The 16873-nt window shown below is 37.6% G+C and overlaps 1 protein-coding gene across 1 annotated transcript in view; it reads right to left on the reverse strand.

Annotated features, from left to right (window-relative positions):
• Nucleotides 1-6629: 6629 nt before the first annotated feature.
• The window catches only part of CCDC102B (coiled-coil domain containing 102B), a 340996-nt gene continuing 330752 nt past the window's right edge, over nt 6630-16873 (reverse strand). The window contains exon 8 of the mRNA XM_070361705.1: nt 6630-7290. Coding sequence (XP_070217806.1) covers nt 7252-7290 — 39 coding nt within the window. The 3' untranslated portion in view covers nt 6630-7251. The remainder of the gene's footprint in view (nt 7291-16873) is intronic.

Genomic DNA, 16873 nt, shown 5'->3' on the forward strand with positions numbered 1-16873 from the left:
CTGATAACAAAGCAAGAAAAATTAGTTAAAAGCATTCTCCGTGAGCTTTTCTTTTTTGTCTGTTTGTTCGTAAAGGCTCAAGTAAAGGTAAACCTGACACATCTAACCAAGTGACGGTGTAGAAGGGGCAGGGCAAGGGTTAAGACCGCGGGTGGTGGAGCCACAGTGCCTGAATTTAAATCCTATTTCTGCCACGTACTAGCGTTGTGATCTGGGGGAGCTTTTGTTCCTGCATGCCTCCGGTTTCTCGGCTGTAAAATATGCCAGGTGGTAGTAGCCAGAATATAGGTTGGCAACATGGATTCAATGAGTTCACATTTGCAAAGTACTTAAAATAGTTCTCTGTTGCACTGGTGGCTCAGCAGTAAAGAATCTGCCTACCAGTGCCAGAGACGAGGGTTCAGTCCCTGGGTTGGGAAGATCCCCTGGAGAAGGGAATGGCACCCCACTCCAGTATCCTTGCCTGGGAAATCCCATTGACAGAGGAGCCTGGCAAGCTACAGTCCATGGGGTGGCAAAGAGTCGGACACCATTTAGTGAATAAACAACAACAACAACAGCAAGTAAAGTAGTTCCTGGCACAGAATTGTACTGCATACAGGTTGCTAGTAACTAATGAAGAGAACGTGGAATTCCATTTCATCTCCCTTGTCTCCTACCTGAGGCTGCCTGCACCACCTTCTAGAATCCTAACTGGGAGATGAGTTCATATACTTGGCTTTTAATCTACATGTTAAGTTCTATAGGAATATACGTAATACAGAATTTTTTTTTTTCCTGTACTGAGATGAGTAGCTATCTGGCTTGTTTCTTGGCTTTTGAAGTATTTTAGAGGTAAAATAATTTCCTCTCCTTTCTGCCATTACTTGTTCAGGACATCATTAGTTCCCGATGGTTATTCTCCTTGGCTGTTTCTCACTTTTTCTGCCTCAAAGACAAGACGTGCGTCCAGCTCTTCTTTGACTTCTGAGCGTTCACGTCTTTGGCGCTGGTGAGCAAGGGCTTGTTTGGAAAGACACAGTCTTTGCACCAATACTAGTCTCTTCTCTTACTCCATTTTTTCTCAATGAGGGGAGGGCATCCTGAGGTGTGTTAAGATTCTTCCTCTCAGTATGGCTTTCTGATGAGGGATTAGAGAAGCTGCTTGTCAATTCTGTCAGTTCGATTTCAGGATTAAAAACTGTATAAAACAAGTCTACCAGAAAAAAATCCCCAAGAGGTGCCCAAACATATGTAGCAAAACTAATGGTGTGTAAAATACTAAGTTTTACATCAGTTTCTCTTTAAAAATAGCTAGGTCTGATGAAATGTGCAGATGAAATTTTTACCTAATATGTATGGAAAAAGAGATCTTTATTTCCTAGTGACTAATTGCTATGTTTAGCATTGCATATATACACGTGTTGTCCATCACAATAACAATACCATTTTTATCTGATGTCCTACTTCTAAATAGAGAAATGTCACAATGATAAGTTCCTGGCAACCAGTGTATACCCCTGTAACTTACATATTTACAGACTCATCCTAAAGCTCATCCTAAAATGTATTTCATTTTAGGAATAGAAATAACACCGCTTGAAAATACCTTGCCTGCATTCGGCATTTTCAGAGGAAGGTATAATTATCTTCCATTGTTTCTTTTCTGACTTAAAAACAGTTTTAGCTCATCTATGCAGACTCAGAAATTTCCGCTTAATGGTAAAGGTCAGTGAAACAACTGAAATAGAGATACTTAGAAAAAAGACAAAAACTCCTTTTACACAGGAACGTAATCAAAACTTTTTATGATAGGCCAATTGTTGCAGAAAAAGAAACCTATTTTGAAAATGAAAAAAGAGAGTCTTCATCAACTCCGTTCTTACAGGGTACATTATCTTATCAAGTATTTCACCAAGTGTTTCACTAAAGCTCATCTTCATCTGTGTCTAGATTTCAGTATTATTTCCACAGTTCTTGAACACTGGTGCTCTTTCTTTTTTTTCAGCCCTAAAAATGGAGTTGTCAGAACAGCAAAGAAACATAGCATCTGACAGAACTGTAGGAGCCAACGTTACTTCATTAACTGAAAAGCTTCTTAAGTTATAAAATTGGGAATCTAAATCCGTTTGAATGAAATTCTCCTCAGGCCACATAAGAAATATAACTGAGGGCTTACCCTGTTCTTTGATCTATCATTGATCTCTAGATGTCCATATGAAATAAATGATTTTGTTTAAGACTCTAAAAATCACTATTCTTTCAGTTCATGAACTACAGAATTTCTTGTCTTTACAGGTACACTTGTGTTTTAACATAAGCTTTTGTTTTAACTGCTCCCAGAACTACTCACAGTTATGTTAAGAAAGCTTCTTCTAGCATTTTTATTGTAGAAATCAGCTATGTTCTTGATTGGCTGAATTAAGATTCAGTGTAGTCATATATATTTCAGCTGTCTCACCAGGCAGGTAAAGGTTCAAGAGAAAATAGTCATGGCCACAATAGAAGAGTATGGACAGGGAAAAAGTCCTGTCTTCTTCTTAATTTAACATCACTGACCTTGAAGATAATTTTCTTGTATGCCTATCTATACCACTTTGTATCTTCATTTAAAAGTTGTCAGTTAAGAGACCCATAAAAGCGAATATATATAGCTGTGTTCCTATTTATGTAAAGTTCAAAACAGATAAAATGAATGGTTAAGGATACATAGTGATAAAAGCAAGGAAGGGATTTCTAGAAAGGTTCAATTCAGTTCAGTCGCTCAGTCGTGTCTGACTCTTTGCGACCCCATGAATTGCAGCACGCCAGGCCTCCCTGTCCATCACCAACTCCCAGAGTTCACTCAGACTCACGTTCATCGAGTCAGTGATGCCATCCAGCCATCTCATCCTCTGTCATCCCCTTCTCCTCTTGCCCCCAATCCCTCCCAGCATCAGAGTCTTTTCCAATGAGTCAACTCTTCGCATGAGGTGGCCAAAGTACTGGAGTTTCAGCTTCAGCATCATTCCCTCCAAAGAAATCCCAGGGCTGATCTCCTTCAGAATGGACTGGTTGGACCTCCTTGCAGTCCGGGAAGTAACTAATTTAATGGATGTATTCAATAGCAGGAGCTGTGATGTTGGAATGAAAACTATATCTACTTCTTGACTTGGGTGGTGTGATAATGGTGTTCTCTGTGTACTAATTTCTCAAGATGCACATTTTTATTTTATGATTTCCTCTATTTATATTTTCTTCCAATTAAAATTTTAATGGTAACAAAAGATTACCTTACAGAACAATTCTAATACAGTCAGAGCAAAAGTAAGGTAAATTTGATTAAAATGTTAAGTATTTTATTGATTAAAAACAAGTATAAAATAGAATAAAATTTCCAGCTCTATTTAATTTTAAAGAGCAGAAAAAGTAATCTAATGCCCTTATTTCTCCAGTTCTGGCTTGGCCTTAAAATGGAGTTGACAATTTAACATTATAAATAGAATTGACAAAAAAAAGTTGTAATTGTTGTTAACTTCACCTATATGTGTATATATGAGATTATATGCTGAGACTGGAATTATAGGCAACAATATAAATTATTTTACCAGATAAGCATCTCTTATTATAGTTTAAACCCTGAGTTGAAATAAAGAAGCTTAAATTTAGACAAATATGGCTCAATATTTGTTAAAGTTTGTTGATATTAGCATCAGGTATCTAGGAACTAACCTTAAATTCCTCAATCTTTTTTATATTTTCAATTTTTTTTCCATAACTGTAACTCTCAACTGACAGAATACTAGATACTACATGATTAATAAAAAACACTAGCAAACATTTCCAAATGTATACACACTTTACAGATAATTTAGAATGGAAGTTCTTAATGTCTGAATTAGTTGTTTGAATTGATATTTACATTTTACATGTTATAAAATATTTTTGATATCAAAATAGCACATCATTTTAAAAGGAAAATGTAGAATCAATGACTTGTGACAATTTAGATGTTAAGTACTTCAAAAGCTAATGATTACATTTAGAGTTATAGAACACATTTTTCTTGGCTGATGCTGATTTATATAGATGTTCCTTGATTGAAAGCCTCTATTAACTCCTATAGGATTTGTAGAAGACAGGTAAATATAGTGTTCTTACTCAAGCACTTAGAGTTATTTTTCCAGGCTGTATATGCTACTTAATATTCACTTAGGAAGGACTTTTGAGCAAGAATTTTTAAGTGCAGTGAAGAATCTAAATTCAAAATTTTAATTCATTTTAAAGGTATTTATATCATTGGTATACACATCAAAAACAAGTTAATGACTAAATGGAGGTCAGTTAAGTCCATTGAACTATTGTAATAACTATCAAAATAAAAACAAACTGCACACACTTTGAGAAAGATTCATATGGGACCCTGTACCTTCCAGTTTCATCTACAAACAAGCAAGAAAGTATCAGGAAGAAATGAAAATGTTTTCCCTGTATTTAAAGATGATTTTTTTCAGAAATACAAATAGAATTTATACTTTCACTTGAAAAATGTGTCCCCAGATCTTTCTTCAGTACAAAAATTAGGCATAAAAAGAGGCAGGGGGGATAAAATTCAGTTTTGTTTGAGACAGCCTAATGCAACAGAAAATGCCAAAAGCTAATGGTGTAAGGAAAAAAATTGCCTTAGGTCATACCTGAGACCTCTCAGCAGAGGTGAAGAAATCTGCTTATCTGAGACATGCAGGGTGTAGGTACCTTATGACCTGAATCAAATGTCCAGGGGGCAGTATAGTTGCTGTTAAGGGGTGAGGATGATTCCCTTCCTTTAGAGTAAGTGGTGACTGACTAAAACAATAGAAAGAAAGAAAGAAAAAAAAAAAAAAAGCTCCCAAACCTGGAGTTCTTAATTAAAAAAAAAAAGCTTGCATAGTCTTTCAATCATAACAAATGCTAATCAGATAATAGGTTTAAATAACATACCTAAAGAAGCATTTTTTATATTGAAGAAAGGAATTGTCGACTTTCTTCAAGTCTTTCACTGATACTTGCATTCCTATATGACCAGGATCCTTGTAAGAAAAGAGACACAGGGTAGGTCACGTGAGGATGGAGACAGTGACGTCAAGGTGATAAACCCCAAGCATGGCCAGTAGCGATGAGACGCTAGGACAGGCAAGGGAGGATCCTCCCCTAGATCGCTCGTAGCGGGAACCAGCCCTGCTGAAGCTCTTTGTTTTGGACTTAACGGCTTCCAGAATTGTGGGGCAGTACAGTTCTGTTGCTTTAAGCCATCCAGGTTTTGGGGCTTTGACTTTTTCCTCCCCATTCTGTGTCATGTGAAACTAACCCAGAACTGACACAGCTGCCACGGGAAACCAATACAGATACGTGGGAATATCTTCCCCGTGAGCAGAAAAAATCTACTGGAATTGTGGTGGATGGATATATTCCTTCAGTGTCTTGTGTGCGTGCTAAGTCGCTTTAGTCTCGCCTGACTCTCCGCGACCCTCTGTTGGACTGTAGCCCTCCAGGCTCCTCTGTCCGCGGGCTTCTTCAGGCAAGAATACTGGAGCAGGTTGCCATTTCCTTCTTCAGGGGAATCTCCCCAACCCAGGGATCAAACCTGCTTCTCTTATATCTCCTGCGTTGGCAGGCCAGTTCTTTACCACTATCACCTCCTGAGGAGCCCAATCAACTCTAATTCCATAAAGGAAATCATTGTTGCTCCTTCAGCTCCATCTTGAATGCCTGTGATTCTAAAATTCCCATGGTTTGAGCATTGCTTTGAGACTATGTTTTGTATTAAGTAGATTTTCTGAGTTTTAGAGCTACAGAGCATAAATTTACCATCCATTAACATTACAGCTTTTAAAATATTTGGCAGAGCATATTCCCTATGCCTTAACTCTTCTCTTTTTTTCTCAGGGCACTTGCGATATAAAGGACTAGGACTAAAATATTTACAGTCATATATTAAGGGGTGTAACTCAGTCATTACTAGTGCATGCACATGTAGGTACACACTTATTTGTTTTGTAAAGCAGATTTTAAAAGAAATCCATTCAGTCTTAACAAGTGATATGTGCCAGGGTCCAGGCCGGTGGATCCAGGGAATTCGAAGCGGGGACGGCGACGGTGAGGATCAAGAAACAACTGCTTAATTAAACGTTAATTAAGGATATAAAGAGTAATAGAATAAGGATAGCTCAGTAGGAAAATTCAGTGAAGAAAAGAGGCTGAAATAAGGATAGCTCAGTGAGGAAATTCAGTGGAGAAAAGAGGCTGAATAATTCAGCCAGAAGGTGAGAGAAAGAACGACATGGGGAGACCAAGTTTCGGTGAACAAGGCCCGCACTTTATTTTCCAAAGTAGTTTTTATACCTTAAGTTATGCATAGAGGATAATGAGGGAAGGGGTAGAGTCATGCAGTAAGCCAGGCTTTCTTCCTACAAACTTATCATATGCAAAAGTTTAGGTGATTTGCATCATCTTCTGGCCCGGAGGCCTGTTAACATTTTAAGAAACTTATTTCTCTAAAGGTGATTATTCTAAAGTCAGGCACCAGCCTCCAAAAAGCATTAGATAAAGTTGCATTCCTACAGAGCAAAGGTGTGGTGGGCTATAACAAGAAAAAGAATTAACTCAAGGGTCCTAGGTTACAAACATTAAAGCTACTACTTACACCAATTATATTAATCAATACACTGCCAGGGACACAGCAGGTAAGGGATATGGAAACTTAGCAGCAAACATTGGCCCAACAAGTGAAAATCCCTTCACCAATACAATTTCTAATCAATCTTTTAACTACTCAAAAGAATCTGTATTTAGACAGTTTAGAACATCTCATGCCTCTCACAGTTGGGAGGCTCTGAGCAATCACATGTGGCCGGAAAAACCTATTCAGGCAGGCTAGAGGACTTCCAAAGGAGTCTGTAGGTTGAAACACTGTCACACCCAGGAATTATTAACTGGAGCTGTAAGCTAACTCTTTTTTTCAGAGAGAGGTAGTGGGGGACAGCCTCCCATAAAGTCAGAGGTGTAGGTGAAAGCACAAAGCAGAAAGTAGGCAGACTCTGATTTTGGGGGTAGATGCTCGAGAATTTCCAGGGGAACTCCTGAGGCTCGATCCTGCCTTTGCCTTTGCGTTTGCCGAGCCTCCTTCCTCATGACCTTTGTCATGGGTGGAGCTCCTCACGCTGGCTCCCGGCAGTGACAGAATTCCAGTTGAGCTATTCCAGATCCTGAAAGATGATGCTGTGGAAAGTGCTGCACTCAATATGCAATATGCACTCAGTATGCAATATGCTGGCTCCCGGCAGATATGAACATCTGAAAGAAGAGCATGAAAAATTTTGTCATAAATTTTTAATTCTTTTCTAGTTACAAGAAGCTACTCAGCCTGTGAACATCATGGAGTCAAGATTAAGACAAGCCTTTGAATATCTTTGAATATAGTGGTTTGTGCTGAGTGCATGCTAAGTCACTTTGGTCATGTCCAATTCTTTGCAACCCTCTGTGGACTGTAGCTCACCAGGCTCCTCTGTCCATGGGATTCTCCAGACAAGAATACTGGAGTGGGTTGCTATTCCCTTCTCCAGGGGATCTTTCAAACCCAGGGATCAAATCCCAGATTCTTAAGTCTCCTGCATTGTCAGGAAGATTCTTTACCATTAGTGCCACCTGGGAAGTACAGTGAATTCTCTGTAAATACGCATTCAAATGGATTGATAACTTGGGTCGTAGTTGGGGGGGGGGCAGTAGGGAAGAAATGCAAAGTAATATTTGCACTTTCTTTTGCATGATTATTATTATTATTGTTGAGCACCGAAGAATTAATGCTTTTGAACTGTGGTGTTGGAGAAGACTCTTGAGAGTCCCTTGGACTGTAAGGAGATCCAACCAGTCCATTCTGAAGGAGATCAGCCCTGGGATTTCTTTGGAAGGGATGATGCTAAAGCTGAAACTCCAGTACTTTGGCCAACTCATGTGAAGAGCTGACTCATTGGAAAAGACTCTGATGCTGGGAGGGATTGGGGGCAGGAGGAGAAGGGGACGACAGAAGATGAGATGGCTGGATGGCATCACTGACTCAATGGACGTGAGTCTGAGTGAACTCCGGGAGTTGGTGATGGACAGGGAGGCCTGGCGTGCTGCGATTCATGGGGTCTCAAAGAGTTGGACACGACTGAGCGACTGATCTGATCTGATCTGATAAAGTATAAAAAAATCATCCAAAACATCACAGTACTCTTAAAAATACATGGATATGGAAGGGCTACCGAGAGAGATCGAAGCCACAGGACTTTGCTCTTTAACCTTGGTACAAGCGTCTGGTTCTCTGGCCCATGGCGTGTTTAGACACAGAAGCGTTAAGGGTGAGTGTGCATCTCTGTTAACTACCAGATGGTGTTCCTTAATGGATTAATTTTTTTCTATATGACATTCTTGATATATTCTCTTACTACATTAATCTCTTGTAAAAGATCTTCAAATTACTAAGAGAAGCTGTGTGTATGTGTGGGTGTAGATGGATGGATGTGTGTGTGCTTTTGTAATGAATAGTCTTTGTCATGAGCATTTCCATGGAAGCTTATTTTAGAACTGTCTGACTTGTGATCCACCCGCCGGATGAATCTGTGGTTTAATGTCACTTGCCCAGATAGTCTGTCCTGCCTCGCTTTCATATGGACTTCTTACTTCATTCTTAGGTTATGCATTTTGACACTCCATCTGGCGTTGAGATCCTTCATAGAGCTCACAGTAGAACAGCTTGTCTTTTTAGAAGCTGAAAGTTTTGAATAATCTGTCTTCTCCAACCTTGTGGAGATTTATTCCCTGTCCTCCTAATGATAGTGAGCCCTCAAGAGCAGCACGTGTGATTGGATCCTTGGGATGTGTGAGGGCACATGTCTATTTCTCTGATAACCTTGAAAGTGCCAGTCTACCTCGGAGCATGTGGAAAAAGCATAAAACCCAGAGGACTTGAAGAGGCTGTCAGCTAGGAATACACTGTTAGGATAGATGGAACAGTTCCTATTTATGCATAATGGAAGTTATTTCTTAACAAATGCTGAGTGTTTATTAGCTATCAAAGAAACATTTGTTTTATAATCTTTGAGTTGTTGATATGTATGAATGGTAAAGTGAAGTCTTTAATCACTGATTATTTTATTATTGTATCAAAATATATGGCATGGATAATGTTCAGAATATTCCAAATATTTTTTTAAAAATTCATTAAATTTTAAGGCGTTAGTCAGCTATTCAATTTCCTAAGTTGCAGTTTGGGATATTTTATGACATACATTAATGATTTTAATTTTACTTATTACCCTTTTCACCTTTGTCCATTGAACTGGTAATAGCATCAAACCATTATTACAATATTTTTTGCAGAAACTTTAAGGATTTCAATAATGAAATTGCTTATAAAATTGTTATATGTAGCTTACTTCTCATTTTAAAAATTAAATTTTTGAAGGTTTCCTTATTGTTATAGATAATAAAAATCAGTTTGTCTTTTTATGAGTTTTATATGATAACCATTTACCAATAAAATACAGAATGAGCTTTCTCAGGTTTTAGGTATTTCACTCTGGATATTAATAAATGTATATCAAGTATATTTCAGAAGATAAAGTGTTTTATTTTTTGCTTGGTTACATTTTTTTCCTGATTACAAAATGTAACTTTGGAAAAACAAATTATATAAATAAAAATCATCCTGAATAACACCACTGAATGTTAGCTTCTATAAATCTTCTAGAATAGGGTTTTATTATACACACATGTATGTGTATTTCTGTCTGTATGTAAGTAATTAAGGATTCTTCTGACTGCTTTAAAAACTTTTACTTCTGGTACTAACAGAAAATGTTAGCTTAACAAATCCCAAGACTAGAGATTTTTAACAAACTATCAACAATTATGAATCTTTAGATCTTTTTCTTTCCATTTTATTCTTTGGAATATTCATTTTGACTTTCAAAATCAATCCTTGTAGTTCAATATTTTTTATTTGAAAGTATTTTTCTTTTAATAGGTTAGACATTTGTTGATATAACAGGTACTTTGGGGATTATATTTTATAATATATTATGCTTTAAAATATTTTTATGGGTTTAAAGTTTTTGGTTTGTTTTTATTATTTTGATTGTGTGTTTTAAAGGTCTGTGTTTGTGTTCTATTTATTACATTTATAAGTATTTATGTAATACTCTTAATCCTCTGTTTTAAATAGTATCTGTTAATTTCCTTCTATGAGTAATAAAATTAAGTATTTCTTTTCCTTCCCATTCTTTTACCCATTCTCTTTTCCATTCATTTTGATTGATTATAATATATTTCTTGGGGCTTCCCATGTGGTGCTAGGTAAAGAACCCTGCCTGCCAATGCAGGAGACGTTAGAGATGTGGGTTCGATCCCGGGGTTGGAAAGATCCCCTGGAGGAGAGCCCGGCAACCCACTCCAGTATTCTTGCCTGGAGAAATCAATCCCATGGACAGAGTATCCTGGAAGGTGGCAGTCCAAGGGCCACAAAGATTCAGACATGACTGAAGTGACTAAACACACACACACACAATACATTTCTTAATGTTTAACTTTTTACTGTTTCATGTTCTTATGACTCTATTATTTTCTACATCTAAGTAATGTATCTTAAATCCCAGCTACATAAGATGAAGTTGTCTAACTTCTATATTGTCAAAATTCATACCACTTTCACTTGATTCTGTAAACATAATCCCACATCTAAGTTACTCTTGGTGCTACGGTTATATAGGATTAATATTCACCATTACTTTTCCTTATCTCTTACTTGGATGAAGTTGTTAATCTGTCTTTTACTTTTTCAAAATGGTTTATTTGCTGTTCTGTTAATATGTGGGTGATAAAATGGCCAGCTAAAATTTTTATTAGGGGGCATTGTCTTTTTTCAGTTCTTGTAGACAATGCTCAATTTTTAATGACTGGGTCAATACGCACATACACTCATGCACACACACAGTGATGATCATCAGAAACCAATCTAAATGCATTTCTTGACAATTCTCTAGTGTCTCTCTGTCTAACCATAAGTTTGAGGACACTTGCATCCGTATAATCACACAAATGAGGAGGACCCGATGAAACCATGGCAAGTTCTAGAGCCATGTTTCCTAAACAGTTGAATCTCCTGGTGATTTTATTAGAGTGTAGATTTTGATTCAGTGTATCTGCAGTGGAACTGTAGTTCTAAAATGCTGCTGGGTCCTACTGTCGCTGCTGATTCTAAGACCGTATTTTATGCAACAAAATGAAGTAAGGAAGTCCTGTTGAGTGGACCCTGGATGGGCCTCTCATGCTCAGCACTTCTTTTTCTTTTTAATTTCTGTTGGAATATAGCTGATTTTCAATGTTTTGTTAGTTTCTACTGTAGAGCAAAGAGAATCAGCTATACATATACATATATCCTCCCCCCACCCTTTTTTAAAATTTCCTTCCCATTTACCACAGAGCATTAAGTAGAGTTCCCTGTGCTGGACTGTAGGTTCTGACGACTATATACATAGTAGTGTATATATGTCAATCCAAATCTCCCAATTTATCCCCCTCTCTTTCCCCCTTGGTATTAATAAGTCTGTTCTCTATGTGTCTGTGTCTACTTCTTTGCAAATAGTTTCATCTGTACCATTTTTCTAGACTCCAAATTTATGCATCAATATACAGTATTTGGTTTTCTCTTTCTGACTTCACTCTATGACTGTCTCTAGGTCCATCCACATGTCTATTAAATGGCACAATTTCATTCCTTTTTATGGTTGAGAAATACTCTATTGTATATATGTACCACATCTTCTTTACCCATCTCTCTGTTGATGGACATTTAAGTTGCTTCCATATCCTGGCTATTGTAAAGTGTTTCGGTAAACGTTGGGGTGCATGCATCTTTTTGAATGATGGTTTTCTCTGGGTATATACCCAGGAGTGGAATTGCTGGGTCATATGATGGTTTTGTTTTCAGTTTAAGGAACCTCCATACTTTTCTCCATATTGGCTGTATCAATTACATTTCCACTGACAGTGTTAAGAAGGCTCCCTTTTCTATATACTATAGAAATAAATAATATACTATAGAGTAATATAATAATATAATAACACATAATAAATAATATACTATAGAAATAAATAAATGCTATATTCTAGCATTTATTGTCTATAGATTTCTTGATGATGGCCATTCTGACTGGCATCAGGTGATACTTCATTGCACTTCTGATTTGCATTTCTCTGACAATTAGTAATGTTGAGCATCTTATATGTGTCTGTTGGTCATCTGTATGTCTTCTTTGGAGAAAAGTCTATTTAGGTATTCTGCCCATTTTATAATTGTGTTTTTGTTTTTTTGCTATTGAGCTACATGAACTGTTTGTATATTTTGGACATTAATCTCTTGTCAGTTGCTTCATTTGCAAATATTTTCTCCCATTCTGAGGGTTGTATTTTCATTTTGTTTATGATTTCCTTTGCCGTGCAAAAGCTTTTAATTTTAATTGGGTCCCATTTGTTTTTGTTTTTATTTTCATTACTCTAGGAGGTGGATCAAAAAAGATCTTGCTGTGATTTATGTCAGAGTGTTCTGCCTGCGTTTTCCCCTAAGAGTTTTATAGTATCTGGCCTTACATTTAGGTCTTTAATCTGTTTTGAGTTTATTTGAGTGTGTGGTGTTAGGGAGTGTTCCAGTTTTATTCTTGTACATGTAACTGTCCAGTTTTCCCAGCAACACTGATTGAAGAAGCTGTCTTTTCTCCATTGTATATTCTTGCCTCCTTTGTCATAGATTATGTGGGCATAGGTGTACGAGTTTATCTATGGGCTTTCTGTCTTGTTCCATTGATCTGTATTTCTGTTTTTGTTGCAGTGCCACACCATCTTGATTACTGCAGCTTTGTAGGATGGTGTGAAGTCAGGGAGCTTGATTTGTCCAGCTCTGGTTTTCTTTAAGATTGCTTTGGCTATTTGGAATCTTTTGTGTTTTCCATACAAATTGTAATTTTGTTTTTCTAAGTCTGTGAAAAATGCCATTGATAATTTGATAGGGATTTCTTTGAATCTGTAGATTGCTTTGGGTGGTATAGTCATTTTTACAATATTGACTCTTCCAATCAAGAACATGGTAAATCTCTTCATCTGTTTGTGTCATCTTTGATTCGTTTCATTAATATCTTATAGTTTCCTGAGTACATATCTTTTGCCTCAGGTAGGTTTCTGTTCAGTTCAGTTCAGTTGCTCAGTCATGTCTCTTTGTGACCCCATGAATCACAGCACGCCAGGCCTCCCTGTCCATTACCAACTCCGGGAGTTCACTCAGACTCATGTCCATCGAGTCAGTGATGCCATCCAGCCATCTCATCCTCTGTTGTCCCATTCCCCTCCTGCCCCCAATCCCTCCCAGCATCAGAGTCTTTTCCAATGAGTCAACTCTTCGCATGAGGTGGCCAACTCCTAGGTATTTTATTCTTTTGGTTGCAGTGGTAAATGGGATTGTTTCCTTAATTTCTCTTTCTGATATGTTGTTGTTAGCATATAGGAGTGCCAGAGATATTTATGCAATTTTGTATCCTGCGACTTTACCAAATTCATTGATTACCACCAGTAGTATTCTGGTGGTCTCTTTAGGATTTTCTTTCTATGGTATGAATTTGAGCAAACTCTGGGAGACAGTGAAGGACAGGGAAGCCTGGGGTGCTGCAGTCCATGGGGTCACAAAGTGTTGACAGGACTCAGCAACTGAAAAACAACAATGTATAGTATCATGTCATTTGCAAACAGTAACACTTTTACATCTTTTCCTGTTTGTACTTGTTTTTTTATTTTCTTTTTCTTCTCTGGTTGCTGTGGCTAGAACTTCCAAAACTATATTGAATAATAGTGGCAAGAGTGGACATCATTGTGTTGTTCCTGATCTTAAGAGAAAATGCGTTGTTTTTCACCATTGTGAAGGATGTTCGAGTCTACGGCCATTCCACCCTGAATGTGTCTGATCTCGGAAGCAAAGCAGCATCAGGCCTGGTTAGTACTTGGATGGGTGACCACCTGGGAATACTGGTTGTGGTAAGCTTTAAATGTTTGTTGTGGTTTTTTTTTTTTTTTAATGACTTTGAATATATTGAGGTTGGTTCCCTCTATGCCCACTTTCTGGGGAGGTTTTTTTTTTAAATCATAAATGGGTTTCAAATTTTGTCAAAAGTTTTCTCTGCATCTATTGAGATGATCATACGGTTTTTATACTTTAATTTGTTAGTATGGTGTATCACATTGATTTACATATATTGCAGAATCCCTGCATCGTTGGGATAAATCCTACTTGATCATGATGTATGTCCTTTGAATGTGCTGTTGGATTCTGGTTGCTAGTATTTTGTGGAGGATTTTAGTGTCTATGTTCATCAGTGGTACTGGTCTGTAATTTTCTGTAATTTTGGGGGGATCATGTCTTTGGTTTTGGTATCAGGGTGATGGTGGCCTTTAGCACGAGCTTGGGAGTGTTCTTCCCTCTGCAATTTTTTGAAAGTTTGAGAAGAATGGGTATTAACTCCTTTCTAAATTTTTGATATAATTCACCCATGAAGCCATCTGGTCCTGGACTTTTGTTTGTTGGAAAATTTTAAATGACAGTTTTCAACTTCATTGTGTGTGATTGGTCTGTTTATATTTTCTATTTCTTCCTGGTTCAATCTTATAAGGTTGTACCATCCTAAGAATTTGCCCATTTTTTGCAGGTTGTCCATTTTATTGGCATATAGTTGCTTCTAGACATCTCTTATTAGTAGATTATCAAATACAAGCATCCACATTTATGGTTTTATAAATGCAATATGAATACAGAAGTCAATGCAAGAGTATGGTGATTCTCATTTTGTTATACACTATAAACAATTTAATAAATTGGTACACATGACACAGTGTGAAACATGGAAACTTGGTTGAGGTTTTATGGCTTACAAAAGGAAGTTTGTGCATGCACACACACACGCTGATACACATGAGCTAAATATAATGAATTTTCAGGAAGAAGTAGTTGGGATTGTAGCATGTCTAGCAAATGCCCTTTAGAGGGTTTTCATTCATTTGGTAGGACTTAATGTGGTCTTCCCCAGTGGCTCAGTGGTAAAGAATCCACTTGCCAGTACAGGAGACGCAAGAGACTTGGGTTTGATCCTGGGTGGGGAAGATCCCCTGGAGAAGGAAATGGTAACCCGCTCCAGTATTCTTACCTGGGAAAGCCCACAGACACAGGAGACTGGTGGGCTGTAGTCCATGAGGTCACACAGAGTCGGACACGACTAAGCATGCATACACACACACAATGGTTTGTTCTCACTGAGATAAATACCAGCCTGCGTTCTTGCCTTTTGGGAAGAACTAGAGATACTTGAGATGTCAGGCTTAAGTCGTATCCTCCATCTCCTGATATCCGAAAGGATGCATCATTTGAGTTTAATGCAGTCAAGTATAACCTCTGCAGATTTATATGGCGGATGCTCAGTTTTGGCAAAACTTCAATCCAGGTATTCATGGGACTTCATTTGAAAACCTAAAAATGATCTATTTTTTTGAGCACTAGCAGGCTAAAGATAGAGAAGTGACCTCTTAATTTTTGGAGTGAACCTAAGCCTGGGACCCCTGGTAGCTCAAGGTCTTAGAGACTTATTGGTACAGTGTCATGGGGGAACCAATTATATAATTTATTTATGCTAGAGATTCAGTGTGATGTCTTTTACTGTGGATGTTCTCATTTAATATTTATAACAGACATATGGGTATGGTTCTTTTTTATTTTTCCTTTTCCTATGAAAAGTCCAGAGTCAGCAAGATTGTCACTTGTCCAAACAGCATGCCCAGAAATAAGAGTTAGAACTTGACTAAGTACTTGACGTAACACATGGTAGCGCTTTTTAAAATGCACTATCCATTCATTGTTCATTTGATCATTTGCTTCCTTGTTGTATATTTGCATATTTATTCATTGGTTTATATTATGCTTTGCTGGCTTTCCTAGTGTGATAATTGGATAATCTACACACACACACACACACACACACACACACACACACACATATATTTTAATGAGAGTGGTAGCTTGGTAATTGGGTTCATATAAAGGGAAATCTCCAAAAGGTACCCATCCCCAAATATACACATTATAGATATATTTTGTCTAGTTAGAATGTATATGCTGCTTGATTAAAGATTTTTCAGATGATCCTACTGAAAATTTCCATTCGTGCCCAAGAATGGAGAAAAGGTATTTAAGGAGAGGTTGTCAGAAGGCTTGTCAGAGTTCCCTGGGTACCAGCCGTCAGCCAATAGGATAAGAGGGACCAGGGAGCTGCTCAGAAAGATGCTTCTGTACCACTCTGCCATGTCCTGAGATAGGCAGTAACATAGGGACTGTGAAGCAAAGGCCCTGTGGTGCCTTATTATCAGTGTGCAGACCTAGTCTCGAACCAACGCTGCCCAAGTCTTACTTGCTTCCTCTAGAACATTCATTAATAAAGGTGCACTGGTCTGAAAGTGTTGTGGGGAACTTTTACCAGGGTGCTGTATACAGTTTTCAAAAAGAATAATGTGGAAAGGTACTTGGCAAAAGTGTAGGAATAAAAAACTAAACTCAATTTCCATAAATGGCTAGTATCCATTTATAGTGTAGTGTTTTTATTCACTGCAGATGCTGTAACTCAATTTCTTCCACAAGATTCAATACATAAAGGTGGCTGGTTAGCTCAGTTGGCTATCACATGGTGCTAACAACAATATGTAAAAACTTGAAAAATGGTTGAGAATATTTGAGAAGTAATAAGCTTTAAAGGCAGTTCGGAGGAAGCTGCAATACTTATTTTTATTAAATGTACATGTTGAAGTAAAGAAG

The sequence above is a fragment of the Bos mutus genome, chromosome 24 (assembly GCF_027580195.1).
Source record: "Bos mutus isolate GX-2022 chromosome 24, NWIPB_WYAK_1.1, whole genome shotgun sequence".
NCBI classification, from domain to species: Eukaryota; Metazoa; Chordata; class Mammalia; order Artiodactyla; family Bovidae; genus Bos; species Bos mutus.